General features: G+C 36.7%; 3 protein-coding genes across 3 annotated transcripts in view; 2 read left to right on the forward strand and 1 right to left on the reverse strand.

The window, feature by feature from the left end:
* Positions 1-457: 457 nt before the first annotated feature.
* On the forward strand, positions 458-7,250 carry LOC132109507 (pinopsin-like). The gene is made up of 4 exons (XM_059515642.1): positions 458-1,114; positions 3,100-3,428; positions 5,733-5,966; positions 6,596-7,250. Exons 1-4 carry the CDS (start codon positions 529-531, stop codon positions 6,788-6,790), a joined length of 1,344 nt encoding a protein of 447 aa, XP_059371625.1. The 5' UTR covers positions 458-528; the 3' UTR covers positions 6,791-7,250.
* A 2,260-nt stretch (positions 7,251-9,510) lies between these two features.
* LOC132110091 (CD40 ligand-like) lies at positions 9,511-12,463 on the forward strand. Its single transcript, XM_059516681.1, has 5 exons — positions 9,511-9,783; positions 11,294-11,425; positions 11,549-11,570; positions 11,745-11,819; positions 11,933-12,463. The coding sequence occupies exons 1-5, from the start codon at positions 9,601-9,603 to the stop codon at positions 12,319-12,321; spliced, it is 801 nt and encodes a 266-aa protein (XP_059372664.1). The 5' UTR covers positions 9,511-9,600; the 3' UTR covers positions 12,322-12,463.
* Positions 12,464-13,246: 783 nt separating this feature from the next.
* Positions 13,247-17,166, reverse strand: part of LOC132109508 (rho guanine nucleotide exchange factor 6-like) — a 36,813-nt gene continuing 32,893 nt past the window's right edge. Inside the window, exons 18-22 of the mRNA XM_059515643.1 lie at positions 16,966-17,059; positions 16,711-16,797; positions 16,492-16,591; positions 16,200-16,254; positions 13,247-16,107 (exon numbers count right to left, since the gene is read on the reverse strand). Of these exons, the coding sequence (XP_059371626.1) occupies positions 15,985-16,107; positions 16,200-16,254; positions 16,492-16,591; positions 16,711-16,797; positions 16,966-17,059 (459 nt within the window). The 3' untranslated portion in view covers positions 13,247-15,984. The remainder of the gene's footprint in view (positions 16,108-16,199; positions 16,255-16,491; positions 16,592-16,710; positions 16,798-16,965; positions 17,060-17,166) is intronic.

Genomic DNA, 17,166 nt, shown 5'->3' on the forward strand with positions numbered 1-17,166 from the left:
ATCTTGAATTTTAGGGGCATTTTCTAGGCCCCATCACGCAGTCATATTAGTCATCAGTAGACTGTATGAAATGGCAGATGATCCATAGGTCTGGGGCGGGGCAAGTGCGTCAAATGCGTTAATAATTTTAACGCGTTATTTTTCCTCCATAATTAATTAAACAAATTAACGCGTTAAATTACCAGCCCTAATTCAGATATATTCGAAACATTCAAATGTAAGCCCTTTTATAATCGTGAACATTTTCATAAGTGACTAACAAATATGATTATATATGAATATGAATGTGAAATATGAAATTTGAAATATGTAGTCTACTTTCTCGACCTACCGCATACTGAACTGTGAGCAGCGCAGTGTTGCTATGGTTACTTCCTCAGGCAAACTCGATTTCATTAGAACAGAGTCCATTGGAAAGTATTGAAAGTTATACGTATCTGTGGAAAAATATATTATAGCATTTATCAATACGAAAACGATATGTAAATGTATAAAATATAATATATAGGCCTATAGTCTAAAAACAATATGCACCCCCCCACCCCACACCCCTCCTACTTCGCACCCTGGTCACCCTGGCGCTCAAAAGACGCGCCTCTCAGACGCACGGAGGTCAGCAGCCGCAGAGGCAGGGTGTTAATGGTGGGCTGCACGTCAGTGAGGGGGGAGATGAGAACTGTGCATCCATCCATGAGGAAAGTCCGTACAGTAAGGCCGTACAGTAAGGCTGCGATGGTCGTCTACATCTGGAGTTTGAACATTTGCTACAAAGACACTTCTGAGCTCAATCAAAGTGCAAATGTCAGTTCAGAAGACCCCCTAGAGCCCCACGATCCCCCACCCGGCCTGAGCCGAACCGGCCACACGGTGACCGCCGTCTGCCTCGGAATCATTCTGGTGTTTGGATTCCTCAACAACCTGTTCGTCCTGCTCATCTTTGCGAGGTTTCGCTCGCTGTGGACACCTATAAACCTCATTCTGCTGAACATCAGCGTGAGTGACATACTGGTCTGTTTGTTTGGGACTCCCTTCAGCTTTGCTTCCAGTCTCTATGGGAAATGGCTGTTGGGATATCACGGCTGCAAATGGTACGGGTTCGCCAATTCGCTTTTTGGTAAGTTTTACTGAAGTTTATCCAACAGGTGAGCTATAGGTGTAACAGGTTTCAGAGGCTATTTCAGAGGATATTTTACAGCTGAACTTTCTTTGTAGCGATGTGCGTTGTTGCGCCTGCGTTATTTTCTTGCGTGAGCTACAGGTTAATGGATTTGCTGATCGATGAGTTACGTTTTTAACACAAACACAATATCCATGGTCAATTATATATTTAATAACTATTAATAACGTCTTCAAACCAAGAGCTTAATAATGTTCATATTTTAGTAGTGTTTGGGAAGCTTGGGAAAAAATTATAAGACAGAAAAATATAGGCTAGGTTTTGAAAATGTAAATAAATAAATAAATAAATACATTCTATATATTTACATTACATTTACATTTATTCATTTAGCAGACACTTTTATCCAAAGCGACTTACAGATGAGGATATATATATATATCCTATGATTTTTAAAGGTAGCCTACAGACTGTTAACACACCATGCATTTTATAAACATTTTGAATTTATTTAAAATGGGTAATACATATAAAGGACATTTTAAAGGAAGTATGTTGCTGTCTAATTTTAATCAAGCATTTGATTTGAAAATGTTTGTGTGTGCGCCACTCAACAGCACACAATTATAAGTAAATACGTTTTCAAGATGTTGCAGTTAAAGTAATTAACCAACACTAATCATAATATATATAGCATATGCAAAATAGAATGCATATGTAAAATATCTCTTGCTGTAAGGTCAGTCTGTAGCCTAAATTAAATCAGCTGAATCTTTGTACCATGACGGCAATCACAAAGAAACAAAGTTTCTGTAGTACCAGTGTTAAAAAATCATGTTATTTCATTTTTGTGTACTATTGTCCATTTTTTTTATATTAAGTACAATATAAAAACATATCTGTGTGCCTTCATATTTTTGACTACAACACTTAAAGCAGACTGTCAGTTAGGCTGTGCTGTAAAAGTTTAGTATTAGTAAAATATTTATTAATTTATTTATTTTCAAAGGGAACATAATTCTTGATCATGTCAAGTTCACAGATCAATATGCTTTTTTTAACAATTTTTATTACAAATGCTTAAGGCAGACAGAATCACACTGATTTTATCTTCTCTGGGGGTTGTCTCGGAAGTCACAGTCTTCCCCCATCTGACATTTGAATGGAGAGCCCGTTTAAGACCATTAATTATTCTAGTAGGAGTGTTATGACACCCTGTTTCTCTTGCTGTGATGTGTAGAGGAACTGCAGGGACAAGTGCAGAGCACTTTTATGCAGAAGATGTGGACCTGCAGTGCAAACCCACTGAAGCAGAATGAAGTTCAAAGTTTTTCTCTGTGGTTAACAATTGGACAGAAGAAATAAATATGTTGTCAACAGCTTCTTCGAGCTCCATCATCTTGTGTCAAGACACATCTGCTTTGTTTTCAGGATGGGTTGTTAAATAAAGATTTGTCTCCATTGACCTCACATTTACTCAGACTCAGTGTTCAGTAAAAACTAAAATTAATTTTTGCATTATTTAATAATTTTATACACTCTTTCAGTTAGTTTATAATCACTGTGCATTGATTTTTAGAGTTCATAAAAAGGTTTTAATCAATAAATAGTTTTTTTCTAGTTTTGATAAACAGCAATTGCAGTCTCGTTAACACAATACCTCAATGTTGCAGATAATTTGGGCAGTTTCTATATAACAGATGTAGGTTGTGCGACTGATCCAGAGACAGAACAGTATGCACTTTGCACTTAACCTCAGACTTCTCTCTAGGGGACTGTCCCAGATGTTCACAGTAAATTGCTTTGTCAAACTTGGGTTTATTGTCATTTTCCCCTGCGTGACAGAAAGTTGTCAAAATTGCTGTCATTGCTTGGTGTAGACAGGCAATATATTATGATAAAAAGACATTTTTACAATATTCACAAGCTATTTGTTTTGTGACCGCCATTTTTCCATATCTGTTTTCTTTATCCCAAAATAGGAATTGTGTCTCTGATGTCTCTGTCCATACTATCATATGAGCGTTATGCCGCCCTGTTGCGCCCCACCAAGGCAGACGTGTCTGACTTCCGCAGGGCCTGGCTCTGTGTGGCTGGATCCTGGCTTTATTCGCTGGTGTGGACTCTCCCACCTTTCCTGGGCTGGAGTAGCTATGGATCTGAAGGGCCTGGGACAACATGCTCAGTGCAGTGGCATCAGCGCTCAGCCAACAGCATGTCTTATGTGATGTGCCTGTTCATCTTCTGTCTGCTTCTACCCCTAATGCTCATGATCTTCTGCTATGGCAAAATCCTGTGCATTATTAAAGGGGTGAGTGAGAGAGGATTTATTCATTATTATATGTTTTACATGTTATTATTTCTTAAATGAACTATATATTTTTACACCCATCATTAGAGTACTGGAAGAGAAACATAAAACATCCATTTTACATTGTTCCATTGTACAAAAAGGTTATTTTATAGTGGAAAAGGTTTCTTTAGATCAAATAAAAAGATCTTTACACTACGGAAAATCATTCTTTTAACTGTTTACTTGAAGCTTCTTTGGGCTTCTTTTATAGCATCACTGTAAAAACATCCTTTTTGAACCTTTATTTTTTAAGATTGTAGAATAAAGCAATTGTGATTATTGATTTTGTGATATTCGGCCAGTTTCTAGAGAGCATAACAAAGTAGTAATAATATAAAAATTCTTATTTCTAAGTCAAAAGATTCAGTTTAAAAAGTCAAAACTCATACATAAAGACTGCTTTCACTATTTTTATCATATTTTTTTAAGTAAGAAATAGTAAGGCTACATCTCATGCAGTCACATGCACTCCAAGTAGGTACTAATTTGCCACTATTAAAAAGGATGTTCTATATAGTATGAATGTGTGTAGTATTAATGTAATCCAGATGTACTATATTTGTCATGTTGTCGCTGTCATGTGACCTACAAGCATCAGTTATGATGCTTCACTGTCATTCACAAATCCTCTTCCGTGAGAGTGAAGTGTCCATTGGATGTGCACTAAAGAATGTTTCATAAATACTGTGTATTCGAACATGAATAGTGTGAACCTGGAGAAACAGTGAAGGTAAAACTCCCATCACTAATACAGTGACTGAAAGCACAAACATCGACAAGCAGAGGGATACCAGTGCTTTTGTGTAACACCTGTCCCTTCTGTGGAAATAAAGCTGTTGTACCCAGAAATCTGCAATGATGTCTCATAGCTAGTGTCAAATTAACATTTCAACCCCGGCCAGCTACAGATAACAGATCCTCCGCTCTTCGATTCTTTATTTATCCATTTGATATGGATTTGTCCAGCTAAGGGAATAAGATCAAAGCACTTTGGGGCATCAGGTTAGACAGTGCTCAGGGCGAAGAAGGCTTTAGGTTTTTGTGACTCATCTATGCCTGAGGCATATTTCATAAACACATCACCGTGTGAAGAAATATGTCATGAGCATTTCCAGCAGGTATGCAGCGAGCCTCTAGTCGCCAGAGCGAGCCAGAGCCAGAGAATCACCATCTGAGTTATTTTTAGAACGAAGAGTCTGTTACTACTGGTGACAAACTGTTATGTAACAAACCTATTTCCTCCAGGATTCAGTAGCAGGCACCACATTGTGTATCTGACAAATGGAAAGAGCTGCTTCCATTACACGTATGAGTGGGCCAATCACTACAGCCCTCTGGCTTTTCTTAGAAACACAAACATGGAATTCTGATGGGATTCAAAAGGGGGAATTACAAGAAGAGAGCACTGGTAAAATCAGGGGGTGACGTCTGAAAAAAGTAATTGCATTCCTAAAACAGAGTCACTCCAGACATGTGGTATGAAATCGATTTCCATTACACTATTCAATGGAAAGCTGAATGAAAATGTATTTACTGTAGACACTATTAAGAAGCACTTTTTGTGGTGTTTATGAATGGAGGACACTTTTTTGTTTATTTAACCGTTTGCAGAATCAAAGACTTCCAGGCAGAAGGGTTATTAAATTATGGAAACGGAAAAATGATAATGTACTGAAAGGAAATTTTGTTTATGTTGCTCCAAATTAATATTTTTTTTGTCAGTGCCATCGATCCTACAAATTGCTGAAGGACACTTTCAGAGGATTACACAGGTGTGAAAACACAGCTGAGCTGGAGCTGTCAATACGAACACAATCATCTTGTGTAGGACAAATGGAGCATGTAAACGGTGTGAATTTCGACATTAGCCGGTGCAGGGAGCTCAGCTCCACTTATCAGCTCTCATTTGCCACCACTGCTGATTGGAAGTTCTCATTCGGTTCCTGACCGGCAGGAGATCTTTATAGAGAGAGATTGCTTCATGATAGGAAGGGGATAAGGAAGTTGAACAGACTCCAGAGGGTAAAAGTCACGACTCTTTAATGTTTTGACGCATGAAGAAACCATCTGCCAGTCTTCTTTTAATTTGCAGACAGCTTACACATGGTAAGCTAAATCATGAACTGTAGGGCAGTCCATCTTATCTGCAGCAAGATGGAGGCTTTTAGTTGGATTTAGATGGTTGAAAAAGTCTTTCTACATCAAAATGCAATGTTTTATGTAAGTATAGATACACATTAAGTGTTTCTTTTGTTGGCTAAGGTAACTAAGATCAACCTGCTGACTGCACAGAGGAGGGAGAACCACATCCTTCTCATGGTTATCACCATGGTCTCCTGCTATCTGCTATGCTGGATGCCATATGGGGTGGTGGCTCTGCTGGCCACCTTTGGCAGGAGGGGAGTGATCTCTCCCATAACCAGCGTGGTGCCATCAGTCCTGGCCAAGAGCAGCACAGTGGTCAACCCGATCATATATGTGCTTTTCAACAACCAGGTTAGTCCACAGATGGAATGAATTTAGAATTTTTAGTTGAGGTGTAGAAACACTGTAGTGTGTCCTAGTGTATTGATTTGACCATAAACAATTAAGTGCATTTATCAATAGAACTATATATTATTTATCACTGAATTTTTTTTATTACACTACTTTTGATGCATATTTTGGAAAATCAAATCTAACCAAATTCGGACCAAATGTTCAGATTTGTCATAATATTGCATCACATAATTCAACAAATAATTCAATGGTCAGAGCTAGTATTTCAATATTAAAATTTGATATATTTTTATATTTTAATGTATGCATATTGTTAGGAAATAAGTGCACAAAGCATATAAAGTATACTCCATTTTCCACATTCCACTCCATCTAGTGCAAAGTTGAATCTGCAGACCTTTAAAAAAATACTTAATTGCCCATGAGTGCTCAGGTTGCTAGCACATGCATTGCTGTCCATGCACAAGTCTATGAGGACACAAAAAAGTATGTTGTGCATTGTCCATGAGACAAAAGTGGAACACAGACAAGTATACAGCTTGACAACATTGTACCTTATCTTCCCCTAAAAAAGGTCTATATTAGTGAAATTAAATGCAGACTGTTTCGTTCTTTTTTCCTTTCAGTTCTATAGGTGTTTCTTAGCATTTCTGAAGTGTCATGGAGATCCATCTTTTCACTGCCAGAATCCTCAGCACAGCAGCAAAGAGGATCCTCATGTGCTCAAGCCCTGTGACGGGCCCTCATGGCATCGCGGCATCAAGGGCTCCCAGAAAAAAGAGCAGCACACCCTGGCATTAGTGGTCCATTACACCCCCTAACACTCTCAAAGATTGCCCAGGCTCTTTACAGATCAGCATTTATGGTGCATTATAATGAAAACTGACAGTGTGATGATTGTTCCAATATCACCATAAAGTTTCATATGACCAGTTTATCAGAAACCCTGAGTAGGAACAAAACTGAAACTCATGGCAAGACTTAAAATTAATGTGCACTGTCAGGTTAACAAATACTCTAGAACAAAATAATGTATTTTTAAATATATGTAGATACATACTATATAATGAACAGTTGAATAAAGACAACACATTGCTAACAGTGCAGTGAAGCAGTTAGTGTAGTGTCAGCCTGTGAATGCTGTATTTAGTGTAGTTACACTTGTCACCAACAGTAGGAGCCACTGCCCATATCATACTGCAGTGAGATTCACTAATGTTTAATCACATATAACAGAACTGTAAAGTTGAGTCCATACCCATATGCTGCTTGTGACAGATTCGTTTTTTTTTTGAATGCATAATTTATTAGCCTTTGTTAGTGGCATGTTAGTTAATACAAGTCTCCCTTTAGCATAGTATTTAATATTTTTAAGATATTAAATCCCACTGCTTCATTGATGTCTCCATGTACTTAAGTGTTATCAAATTTTATTAAGCTTTATTAAGTGTACATTTTTGTGAGTAAATGTGAGTCATGTTATAACACAGAGACATGTAATTACGTCATTATTCCAGCTGAAGTATTTTCAGACTTCAATCCTGCATCATTTGCACATTTTCAGGAAAGTGTGAACATTTTAATGTGCCATTTTCATAGTCAGTTCCATAGGCCCACAGTCTCTTTTTCACCAACACGCACAGAACAGACACTGAGTCATGCGTTACCAATCATTCTTCCCATCCCTGAAAAAAGAAGCAGTGAATACAAGGTTTGCTATGCATGTGTTGAATTCTATCTCCCTGTAATAATTTTATAATTTACTGCACTTTATACTTCTAGTCATTTTCAGAACAGCTAATGCACTGGAAGTCTATCGGCTTTCTTTCTCATTGAAAAATAGTGAAAATTACATAAAGCAACAGCATCATAATTATCAGTATATTACCTAACTACTGTACAATAACTTATAAAGGCTTGATTTTTAAGGGGCGCCTAAAAGAAGATCTAGAATTTGCAGGAAGAATTTTTAACATGCTTTGTGTGTAGCTTTAATTTGTGACAATAAATGATAAGTGCCAATATTTTTCACTGTAAATGACCTCACGTTACTCATGAGCATTGCTTATTCAAAACGCTGAAATATATATACTTCCACCTACATGCATTCACACTACGCAGAAAGCACATTGTATTATTTCTGGTGTTTCGGTCAATAAAGGTCAAATGACAGATCCCAGTTGTCCCCTTTCACGACTTGTGGGCGAAGATCATTTCCTAATGTATAAAGCGTGTGTTTGAAATAATACTGATGACTTCGGAAAATGTGAGCCCTGGCAGTGGGGGTGGAACTGAGGTTAGATGCTTCAGTTCATGTGAAACCTGTTGTGTGTTTTGTCTTTTGCAAAAAATTGATCGATACTATGTAATCAGCATAATTAGTTTCTATTGTCAACAGACTACATTTAAATAAAAAACATTTTTGTTTTGATGTTATATATTGTTTATAACCAACAATACAGTTTAAAAAAAAAGTTTAACAAACAACTACATATAGATGCTTACTCGTTTACAGATACAGCAATTATTTCAACAGAAAGATCAAGTGGAGTTATGAGAATATGTACTTGAGACCACCAGTTGGTGGTTAAAATGAGGTCAGAAGTTGTCAATTGTATATAGGCCAAAAGCCAAAAGGAAGAGCATGTCTCTCATAGATTTTGAGGATGCTTTATAGATGTGGTAAAGTAGGAACTTATCGACCTTGATTATCTAACAAAATGGTTATGGTTCATATAAACAGGTTTCATAATGGGTTTCTCTGGTGTTTATGCACACAACTGCAAAGAATCTTCATTTTCTGTTGTTTACACCACATGTGCTTCACTCTGGTCAGATTTTTTTTTTAAAGAAACATAGACACATACAACATGTGTGACTTTATTTCCTGTGGTTTACTTACAAAACAGAAGCTCTGCTCTTATTGCAGCTCACCAGTCACCAATAATTAATGCCCAAAAATAAAGAGGCCCCAAAAGTACAAATAAGTCATATAAGGACATATATGGACATATAAGTCACTTTAAAAATTTATGCTTATCATTGCATTTGACTTAAAAAAGGGGGAAAAAAAGAAAAGAAAAAAACACATTCCTCCATTAATTTCTCTAATAGGACACCTCTGTGAACATCTTACCCTCACTAAAATCACTTTGGGATCAATTGATTAAAAGTAATTGCAAAAAAAATTATTTCTGAGAAAAGATCTAAAATTATTTGTTTGTGAGATGCCATTTGGTGTGCTTTTTATATTTAATGCAATGCTATTCATACAAGTTTTGATATTAGTTTAAGTAAAACTAATTCTTTACAAATACTTGTGTACAAAATGAGAAAGCAGAACATTCAAACTGCAGATTTTGAATCTGCAAAGACAATGACCTTTGTGCAAAAATGTATGACCTCATGGAATCAGGCCTTTCTAGTACCTGGTGTGAGGACGCATGCTTACTTATGACAAATTGTGCACAAACACATCCGCCTTTAACTCTCAGCCCATCTAAAAAAGGTGACATCTTTCAGGAAGTTGCATTTGAATGAGCTTGCTTGCATTGAGAGCAGCTCTTCAAAACTGCATGGGTGCCACTGGAGTACACCTCACTTCTCTAACCGACTTGTGCCTCTGTTCATCATGATAAACACCTTTCACACTAGCTACAATCCTCCACCTCCACCGGTGCCTCCACGGGCAGGATACAACAGACCCCGGCCAGCGGGCAACACATCTTTAGTCAAGTTTTTGTCAGTGATGCTGCTGCTGTTAATGATACTGACCTTCGGAGGCTTCCTCTACCTGTTCCAGAAACTCAACGTGGTATGAACAGATCTTTTCTTAGTGGCTCTTGGTTCTCAAGTTTGTGTCTACTGCAGGCTTCACAGGTGTAAAATTGAAAAAATATTATGTATAATATAAGGTTAAGTTGGCACAATTTTAAATATATATACATATGTGTGTGTGTATGTGTGTGTGTGTATAGAAGTCATTTATTATTTTAATAGAAGCTTACAGACTTTTAGATTGCAGATTATTTTATGGCTTCATATATTGTAATAATTTTGCTTATGATAATTTTTACTATATGCATTATTGACATTATCGAAGCTCGGCAATCATTGATAACGGTTTTGTGGTAGGAGCGAATTAAAAGGTGCCTACATGAGGTTAACAACTTTAACATAAAATGTACACTAAAATCAAGAACAATATTTTATACAATGATTATTTTTTGTCTCAGAATATACAGTCACTTTGAAATTTAAAAAAGTGAGAGGTCAATCTCATGGGTGTGTTTCCTGGGCTGTGTGGTTTTATGAGTAAGGCAGCATGCTGCGCATCAAAGAAACAAAGCCAACAAAAACCAGATTTTCTGCCCAAAAGGAAGTTAAAACCAAACTACCCAACAAATGATGCAATCTCACTCTTTGATTTATATGCTGAAGGAGTGACTCATTAACAATTTTAAGCATGATAATCCCTATAGGATTACATATTAAGCATTACTGAGATTTAAAACATCATAAGAATCAAATTGAATAAAAAATGAATCTATACATACAGCCCTTCTGTTGGCAAACAGATATACAGTTTCAAAATAGATTATGTACAGCGCATGCATTCTATTATTATGTAGTATGCATTTCCGTGAATCAAGCAGACAGACTGATATAAGAATAAATGAAGTGTTAGTTTCAGTAGGGCTTTCAAATGTTTCAGTAATGATCAATTTAAAGTGCAAGTTAAGAGTGCATGTTTCACCAAACAGATGTGAGAATGTAAGTCACGTTCACCAGAAGAGTAAATACAGTAACATACCTTCCAGTGCGATCAGTTTCAGGTGAAATGGTGATAAAACTAAACACGACTGTCATTACACATTTATTATTAAGCTTATTAAAGATCTACAAACCACAAATATATGACAATTTTTTTTATCATATATAAATGATATATTGTGGACCTACTTCATGTTAAGTGTCTGTATACATTGTTACAATGCACCTGTGCACATATGTTTTTACATTGTACTTCTATTTGAAAATACCATCCTGTAGAATAAGTAATTACTGTAGTTACGTATATAATAATTAAGTACATAGTGGTTAAAGATACCTAATGTAATATATATATATATATATATATATATATATACATTGTGTACATTTATAAAAACATTTTCATTGTCGTTTTATACATGAAAAGTCATAATTCACATTCTGTGTTCTCTGTGATCATGTTTTTTTTTTTTGAGCTCTCTCTAGATATTTACTACAAATGCTTTAAGCTTTAAGGGTAGCATATTAATAAATGTCTTTCCCTTCATCAGCAGCTCCAGGACAGTTATCATGAAGACTTCATCCTAAAGAGACTACAGGAATGTGCGGACAGCAGTATGGGAGAAGAATCAATGACAGAATGTGGCAAACTGATGGAAAGATATAAAACTGTCATAGAAAAGGTATTATGTTATTGATATTAACACTCCTAGATGCGAATCGTACAACATTTCCTTTATATGAAAACATTGTGTACAACTCTATGACTTCATGTATTGTTAATATTCTTTTACTTCCTCCCAAAGGTTTCACAAGCAAATGAAAAATGTAAGTGTCTAAATATATCACACCATTTACTGTTAACTACTGACTGTGCTATGATGTTAGTGCCTTCATAAAAATAATGTTTAGCAAGCAATGTGGTGTCCTATTACTTTTGATATATTTTATTGTAACCCTGTGTTTTATTGTATACTTACTACTGTTGTGTTTCTCCTGCAGTGTCGAAGTTAACTGGAGGGGGGGCACACTTTATTGGACCAGCTGCACACATGGTTGCTCTGACTGTGCCCAAAGGTAATAGAATCTATTAGAATCATTCATTTAGTATGAAATGAAATCATGTAATTAAACGTAAGCTTAGCAATTGTGTGGTGATAATGGGTTTCTCCTTGTTTTAAAACCACCAGATAAGACTTCTGACTTCTTGAAGACAAGCAGTCTTGTTTGGGATAAAGATCACTCACTGCTGCAGGACGTTAAGATCAGCAAAGAACGGGACAAGTTGACCATTCAGTATCCCGGAATCTATTTCATCTATTCCCAGGTCACCTTCTCCAGAAATAATCCTTCATCTTCATTAAAGCAGTCCATAAGGAGCACAGTGCCTAAGAAAGAGCAAGGCAAGGAGCTACTCAAGTCCTTTTGCACTTTGAAACCAGGCACATCAAATATGTGTACAGCTTCTGTGACAGGGGTGTTCCATCTAGAGAAAGACCAACAGATCTCTGTTACAGTAACAAACACATCCTTGGTAAACCGGGACTCCTGCAGCTTTGGATTATTCAAATTGCGGTAAAGAACACTCTGGAACTGGATCATGGCACTCTAATTAAATGGATAATTATAAATTATGCCATACATCTCCAGGGAAATACATTGCACCATCTCTTCTCCTTGAGTCCAAACCACAATCAAAATTCAGGACACACAAGGAAGTCATCAATCGATCTGAATACGGGAACATACTTTCATACAACAAAGTATATTGTTCATTGCAAAAACAACCCAGTTAAGACCAAAATGAATGTTTTCAAACCAAAAATTATTTATAATGCCTTAATAAAGATATTTATTTTCAAATTAGCTTGCCAATTATAATTGATGGTAGATTCTTATTTATAGTACGTCCCAAGTACTTTTAATTTAAATGTTAATATATCATATGTGGGTTATATATTAGTATTTAGTAAGTAACTTTGAATAAAAGAGCCCAAAAAAATTCCCCCCTCCCTATTACACCATTCCTCAAGTCCTCCAGTATTTTTGATATTATTACCAATGTTTCCAAGTGGTCATGAGTTGTGTAAGTGTTTCTTAACATAGTAGATTGAGGTTGAGAGAAGCGCTAATCTTAAAGTTTGGAAACTACTGTGTAGGACGAGTCGAAGGGAACGACCCATATGCCTACCAGTTCTGTTTTTAACTTCAATTTGATAATACGACCCTGAACTGACTACTGCTGTGCCTATTTTACAGCATTCCATCCTCCTCCATGGAAACAGTGAGTTTTAGGTGACTAAACGCGTGCTCATTTGAGCCACGCGGATGCCTCTGCTTACAGGAAGTAGTCAGCCTACTACACTCACTCTAGCTTTACTCCATTCAAGCATCAAAAAAGTAACACCATAATGCATCATTTGATCTACCACCATATTTCACAACAAGGTGGAATTTCCTCGTATGTGTAAGAAGGATTAAAATAAAATCAAACGTATAGCTCATTAACATGATGTTATTTTATTAAAAGAGATCCTTATTGAAATGAAGACGAAATAAAAACACAAGCACTAGTGAAAAAAAAAACAAATTATATATATAGCATTTATATTGCATAGATCAACTCCGCAAAAATAAAACTTGTGTTCTGCAGACATGGGCACTTTAAAGAGGAAACTGACGTGGACATTCTTCATCCCTCTTTTATGATCTCCTGAAAGTGCAATTCATTTTTGTTTTTTTCAGACACATTCATGACATGACAAAGTGAATTTCCTTTCAGTGAGATCAGTTGCCACCTAGAGCAAATATCATGTATACACACTAGCATAACCTACTGATCAATTCAACCTCTTCCACATCACACACACACACACACACACACACACACACAATCAGAAATATCACATTTACTACTGCAGATGGCAAAGTTTTAGACTGATGCTTTAAAACTGCAGGAGTTTCCATAACAACAATACAATCAGGATTAACACTTTAAAATAATATTTAAGGCTATGTGTACCGCATGGCATGCAAGGTTAAAAAACTGCTGGAAAAACAAACACGCACACAAACAAGAAACAGATTTACACAAAGTACCACAGTAACAGCATTATGTTTGTGCACCTCAAAGCACAAATTATTGCCTAATCGGAAGAATATATTATACAGTATACTCCTTCCAAGAGAAAAACTGGCTCTTGTACAGCAATTGTAACAACAAACCAGTTGCATATTGCATTGAATTGCCACAGCAATGCTCCGGAGGTGACCGCTGGTGGGTTTAAAAAAAAACAAAAAAACAAAAACTCCCCACCCAAGTTTTGCTCATCTTTACAACTCTTGCATGCATTTCTTCACTGCTTAAGATCTCCAGCGAATGACAGATTAGTCACGATTAACCAGTTACAGTTAAAATGGCAAGAGTTCAGGAAAACAAATATGTACCATGCGTACCACCCACAACTATGGCAGAATACAAATGAGTAAGAAAATGCACCTCCACTATAAACCAGATTAGATGTGGATGAAAACAAGTCTGTGAGAGATAAATGTACCATCTTTACCACGGCATCCACTACATAAAGCTCAAATCTTTTGAGATTTATACATCATCTGAAAGCTGAATGAATAAGCTTTCCATTGATGTATGGTTTGTAAGGATAGGGCCGAGATACAAATATTTGAAAATCTGGAATCTGAGGGTGCAAAAAAAAAAAAAAAAATCTAAATATTGAGAAAATCACCTTTAAAGTTGTCCAAATCACATACTTTTTTAAACTCATGCTATTAAACAACAGCACAATTCACTAAATGCACTGCACTTCTATCCGTCGCAGCCTCCATTTCATTCCAGTCAAAAATTAAATATGCTGTAACCCTAAAGTCTATTGCTGATGGGGAGCAGTTTGGGTTCTAACCACATTTGTTCGTCACTTTAATATGAGCCTCCAAGATATGGTAAGTGAGGAACAAACAGTGCCTTAAGTACCGTATGTTTCTATGCACACTTGGTTTTTGAGTCCTAAAAGGGCTCCTAGCACCAAATCCGCAAACATACTGGATTGTTTTTGGTTTAAGAAGCATATGAAATAGTTTCAAGCCTCTGAAAAAGGAGGATGAAGTTTCCTACTGTATTTTTGTTATTAAAAAAAGATTCCTTTCGCCATAATATCTGATATATACATATTTATACTGTATATATGACATACATACATTATATGATGTATCCTATTAGTATAGTATTATAAACCTAACTATTTCTGACAACGATATCCCTGACAGCTTCAAACTAGTGATGATTATCAGAAGCGTGATTATGTAGTATTATAATGGCTGTTTTGGAAATACTGTGTACCCATACTGATGCCAGTGACTGTCCAGGTAACACATATTTGGAATAAACTGAATCTAAACCTACAGTCCAATGACGCATTACAGGCATTTAATTCAAAGCCTTCAAACTAAAAGGAAAAACCAAACTCATTTCAAGATGGCAAGTAGGGCATCTCGTGTCTATCAGGTGCAAACCACAAATCTCAATCTTGTTCATTGGTGACCTAAAAGCAACAGTTTTCACATTATAAAAGCAGAAATAGGTCTAAAAAGAGCAATACTTGTTGGAATCCTATGACAAGTATCTTCTCTTATGCCATAAACAGAATATTTTCACTTGTGCAATAGCGGCTTGAGTCGGAATGCTGTTCATGGGCTGAATGTCATCGGATTTCTTTTGTCTGTGACCAGCAACAGTCATAAAGTGAGGCAGATAATTGTTCAGTTCAAAAACAAGAGATTCCACTGTCTTTTCTGTAATGATTCTTGTTGGATTGGAGTGGAGTGAACCGGAACAAAAAATGGACTGGACTCTTAAACGGTTATCTGAAGTTTTCCAAATCACAAAATACTTAAGCGGTTCACTTGGTCTTCCGGAACAGTTGCCGGTTTGTTCTAGAATGTCACATCACAGGAGTGTGAAGCAAACCGCACAGTGATATTCTTCAGTATGGCAAGATAAACACAGTCACTAATCACAGAGTTGATCTTCTTATCGCATCTTGTCCTTAAAAAACATCTGAAGAGAAATGGCTGAAAATCCCCAGCACGGTGACTTTCCAAAAGCAACGTTCAGTGTGTAATGTGATGGAAAAAACACATAAAAACACATTTGTGAGGACACACAAACGCGGAAACACATACATGCGGCTGGCGAAGGGAAACAGGCGAGTGTCCAGAGTGTTCTTTAGTGACCTCCTTCATCCCAGGAAGTGTCATTCTTTTGCTTGGCCAACTTTCTGACTATACGCTCTAGCTCCTTACGGGACTTCTGTTCCTCTTCCAGACATTGCTTCATCCATTTATTCTCCTACATTCACAAACACACGCCATCAGAAGATTACAGCACAATGCTTGTGATAGCTCAGGCCAACACGAGGTTACAAGGACGTCAAATCTTACCTTTTTTAATTCATGGACTTCATCTTTTAGAGCATAAACAGCATCAACAAGACTTCTGCAAAGCAATAAAATAAAAACATTCTTTAAAATAAAACTGTTAAGTCTTTATACAGTAAGAATCAGAGTCAAGACTGAAAAATCTAGGGTTAAAATTCTGAACTATTTCTAGAACATATTTACAATTTTGCACCATTTCTATGTTACAAATAAAACAAACTACAATATAAGCGTTTTCTTAAATGGGCTCAGTGCTAATCATCAAGTAATTCTGATATCAGATATCTGAACATACTTTTCCTCAATGATCGTCTGGCCATTGCTCTTGATCTCCTCAACAATAATCTTCTCTTCTTCTGGAAGAAGGACCTGGGGGATGCACTCCTTACGAACAGCTGTGCAAACAAATCACATCTTCTAATGAAATCACACTGTTAAACTGTATAAACGCTACATTTCTGTTATTAAAAATTCAGTAGCTTAGTTATACAGTACACATGACAGGCAGGTCTACCTGTGGTGGACTGGAGGAGACTGGCTCCGGTGCAGTAGGCCTCAATCACTTTGAGTATCTGTGCATCCTCCTCCAGAGCTGCTGTGCCTGATTGTGACAATTTATTATGTATCTGTATTTCTTTTTGATTGTACGTTAAATACAGGTTGGCAAAGCTACTGTTTGTTTGTTAGTTCTCAAACCCCCGCAATTCTACCACTACGTGAACTTTTTTTTGTGCACTGGGAACTAAATACAGCGTTTTAATATACTTACTTTTTCTGAGCATGATCTCATCATCTGATTGTTTTCTCTCCGTTTTTCTCTTTGGGAGGAACTTGGCTCTGGGTTTGGGGCTTTTACTAGTGTCCTGAGGAAACAGTCTGGTGTTAATGAAGTAACAGGATCTGCTGAGCTCTGAATAAAACCACAAAACCGCAGCTTGAGGACTTAGGACTTTCTTAGAGGACTGAGGAC

Source organism: Carassius carassius, chromosome 29 (genome assembly GCF_963082965.1).
Source record: "Carassius carassius chromosome 29, fCarCar2.1, whole genome shotgun sequence".
NCBI lineage: Eukaryota > Metazoa > Chordata > Actinopteri > Cypriniformes > Cyprinidae > Carassius > Carassius carassius.